Here is a 3,177-nt window from a genome sequence, read left to right as displayed (position 1 = left end):
GTATGCACGGCACCTTAAAGCTTTGCAAACAAATATAAGTTGGTCAGAGAGGAGTAATTTGTTGCACCTGAATAAAGTAAAACACATGGATAAAATGGGTTTTATCTGCTAAATACATGGATTTTGTGAAGTTATTTCGGGAAGCGGGACAGTTGGAAAAGGAGATAATAAACCTAAGATTAAAACTGGGCGTTGCACAATCCTATAAGGGCAAGTTCTGAAACAAGTGCATTTTTTGTGTAAAACAAATATCTAATCATATATTTTAATTAAAAAAAGCGCGCTGCTGTGTCAATATCCAGGCAGCTCTAAGCAACAAGGGGTTAGAGCACTCAGGGCTGAGAGGCATCGGCCAATGGGAGACAGGCGGGGGGTTGGTATGTAAATGAGGGGCAGCGCGTGCTCCCGGGGGCCGGCCGGCCGGCCGCAGCTGAAAAGCTCCATTTGTTTATTGAGAGCGGGCCGGCACGCGCCGGGCGCACGAATGGAGGGGGCGACGCGCGTGGAATGTCAATAGGAGAGTGAGAGAGAAAAAAAGGGGGGGAGCAGTGGGCGGGGCCTCATCCGGAGCGTGCATGGAAAGGGGGGGAGGCGCGTGTTGAAAAGGGCGAGTGCCTGCAAAGTTTGCAGCAGATCGGCTCCCGGAGAGGTGCGGGTCAGGACCTGCTCTTTGCGGTAAAGCGCGAGCCCCACGCGAACGCCACGAGCGCTGCACACCGCCAACTGCCAACTTTTTCTTCCCCCCTTTTTTCACTCTCATTCTCCTTCCCCCCTCCCTCCTCCCTTTCCCCCTCTCCCACAACCCCTCATCCATGGAGCGGACAGCGGCCTCGCAACTAATGCAATCCTCCTGTCAGTACCTGTTGGAAAGCCGGCCGGTCCCCTACAACAGCGACGGCGGCTCCCCAGCCTCCTCCCCGGACAGCGGCGGTAGCGGGAAAGGCAGCGCCAAGCCGGTCAAACGGCCGAGGTCCAGCTCGCCCGAGCTGCTGCGCTGCAAGCGGCGCCTGAGCTTCACGGGTCTGGGCTACTCGCTCCCCCAGCAGCAGCCTGCGGCCGTTGCCAGGCGCAACGAGCGCGAGCGGAACCGGGTGAAGCTGGTCAACCTGGGCTTCCAGACCCTGCGGCAGCACGTGCCCAACGGGGCGGCCAATAAGAAGATGAGCAAAGTGGAGACGCTGCGCTCGGCGGTCGAGTACATCCGAGCGCTGCAGCAGCTGCTGGACGAGCACGACGCCGTGTCGGCCGCCTTCCAATGCGGGCTGCCCTCACCCACACTCTCCCCTACCTACTCCACCGACCTCAACTCCATCCCCGCATCGCCGCTCTCCACCTACTCCTCGGATGAAGGAAGTTATGAGGCTCTGAGCCCGGAGGAGCAGGAACTTCTCGACTTCACCAGCTGGTTTGACAGATACTGAGACAGGTAGGCGGGTGATCTATCTATCCATCGTAAACAAAAACAGAAATACCTGGAAAAACTCAGCAGGTCTGGCAGCATCGGCGGAGAAGAACAAAGTTGACGTTTCGAGTCCTCATGACCCTTCAACAGAACTAAGTAAAAATAGGAGTGGGGTGAAATATAAGCTGGTTTAAGGTGGAGGTGGGGGTGGGGGGGGAGAAGTGAATCTATCCATTGTATCTGTCAAATTTATCGTGTCTGTTGCGTCTATCGTATTATATCCATCGTGTTTAACGTATCTATCTGCTTATCCATTTTCTTCAACATTGGCTGCATTGCCATTTCATCTGTTATTTTATCTTTATGGAGTTTAATAAGGGAGGGAACGCTTTGGGCTTAAATATGCCCGATGTTTTTCTTTTTAAAAAGGACTTGTGTGGAATCTATTCCGAAATGTGTTTGAGTTGCTGACACATCTCTTGCCTTTCTATTCCAGATGTTTGAAGGGAAGCATACCAATACCTCGGCGTCATCATTTCTGTACTACAAGAGGGGGAAATAAAGGGGAGAGGGATGGCGCGTTTCTGTTTACCAAGAGCTTCGTTTTCACTGCCAGCCTCCTGAGTGCTGAACATCGGGGACCACAAACTACTCAGGACACACTTTTGAAGATGCTTCCAAGAGAAAGCCACGAACAATTATAACTGAAGTGCAATTTTGTAAATAGCCCTCCCCAGTTACTGGAGGGGACCATGGAGAGCGGACTGACAGGGTGCAGTCCTCGTGATGCTTGTCTGAAAGGGGTATCCAACATTTCTGTATAGCTAATATAGCTGTTAAAGGGTGTGGTGTTAAAAAAGGGAATGTCTCAGTGGCATAAATGCTATCGTCTGTCACATACTTATATACCCTGTCGCTTTTTGGGGATCAGTTAATAGGAAACTAACTTTATACTGGGTTTTAGAGTGGAGAAAAACTTGATGCTTCCGTACTTTGAAAGAATTTTTTGATTCGGATTGATGTAAACATTTCTATTTTGTATCTATTCTTACAAGGATTATATGAAGACTTATTTTTGTATATAAATGAAAGCAGAATAAAATGAGCTGTCCAACAAAAGCAAGATCTTAACATGACTTACTGTATCACTGCCACTAGCACAGTATCAAAGAGTGCAAGAACAAAACAATCTTTTTCTCCATTTGAAAAGAACAGTTCCATATTGTTAACTATGCTTATCTATGGTGTGCCTTGAATTTCATTTGTTGTAATCTAGTTCTGCGAAATTAACCCCCAAACCCTTTCCGGTCTGATTGAAGGTTGTTTTGATACATGGGGGACCCCATGTATGTGCACTTGCTGTGGTTACCTTGTTTGTTTTTACTAAACTTGTACATAAGCATTTTTTAAAAGAAGTATATTTTATGTGAAATAGTCTATAAATAAAGATTTTCTATTTATACATTATTTGATGTATTTCATTTGATATAAACTTCACTTCTTGCAGTTTTAGTTTAAAACTGCACTAATGAGTGAAATAACTGTCACTGCACCTTGTGTAGTTTACACATCGGGAAATTACATATGAGAAAAAATGGAGCTTATATAGTGTATTCGATAGATGGGAATAATGTCAAAGGGAGCATGATTTGAGACAAAAAAAGGTAAAAAATCCCACTCAGATTGGTGATTCTAACATAAATTTGAGAAATAACGTGGAGTGGAACTACAAACCCTTAGGGGTTCAGAGATCGATAGTTGTGCGAAAATTATGC

At 47.0% G+C, this 3,177-nt stretch overlaps 1 protein-coding gene across 1 annotated transcript; it reads left to right on the top strand.

Annotated features, from left to right (window-relative positions):
• The first annotated feature begins 802 nt into the window (after positions 1 to 802).
• Positions 803 to 2,864, top strand: LOC144684222 (achaete-scute homolog 1-like). Its single transcript, XM_078547859.1, has 2 exons — positions 803 to 1,426; positions 1,899 to 2,864. Exon 1 carries the CDS (start codon positions 813 to 815, stop codon positions 1,419 to 1,421), a length of 609 nt encoding a protein of 202 aa, XP_078403985.1. The 5' UTR covers positions 803 to 812; the 3' UTR covers positions 1,422 to 1,426; positions 1,899 to 2,864.
• Positions 2,865 to 3,177: the final 313 nt, after the last annotated feature.

This window comes from Cetorhinus maximus, chromosome 9, assembly GCF_964194155.1.
Source record: "Cetorhinus maximus chromosome 9, sCetMax3.hap1.1, whole genome shotgun sequence".
In the NCBI taxonomy this organism is placed as follows: Eukaryota; Metazoa; Chordata; class Chondrichthyes; order Lamniformes; family Cetorhinidae; genus Cetorhinus; species Cetorhinus maximus.
Note: the sequence above shows the minus strand (reverse complement) of the source record. Positions and strands in the feature narration are given on the sequence as shown.

Coding starts and splice junctions, on each gene's coding strand:
- LOC144684222 (XM_078547859.1), top strand. CDS start 813: ATGGAGCGGACAGCGGCCTCGCAACTAATGCAATCCTCCTGTCAGTAC.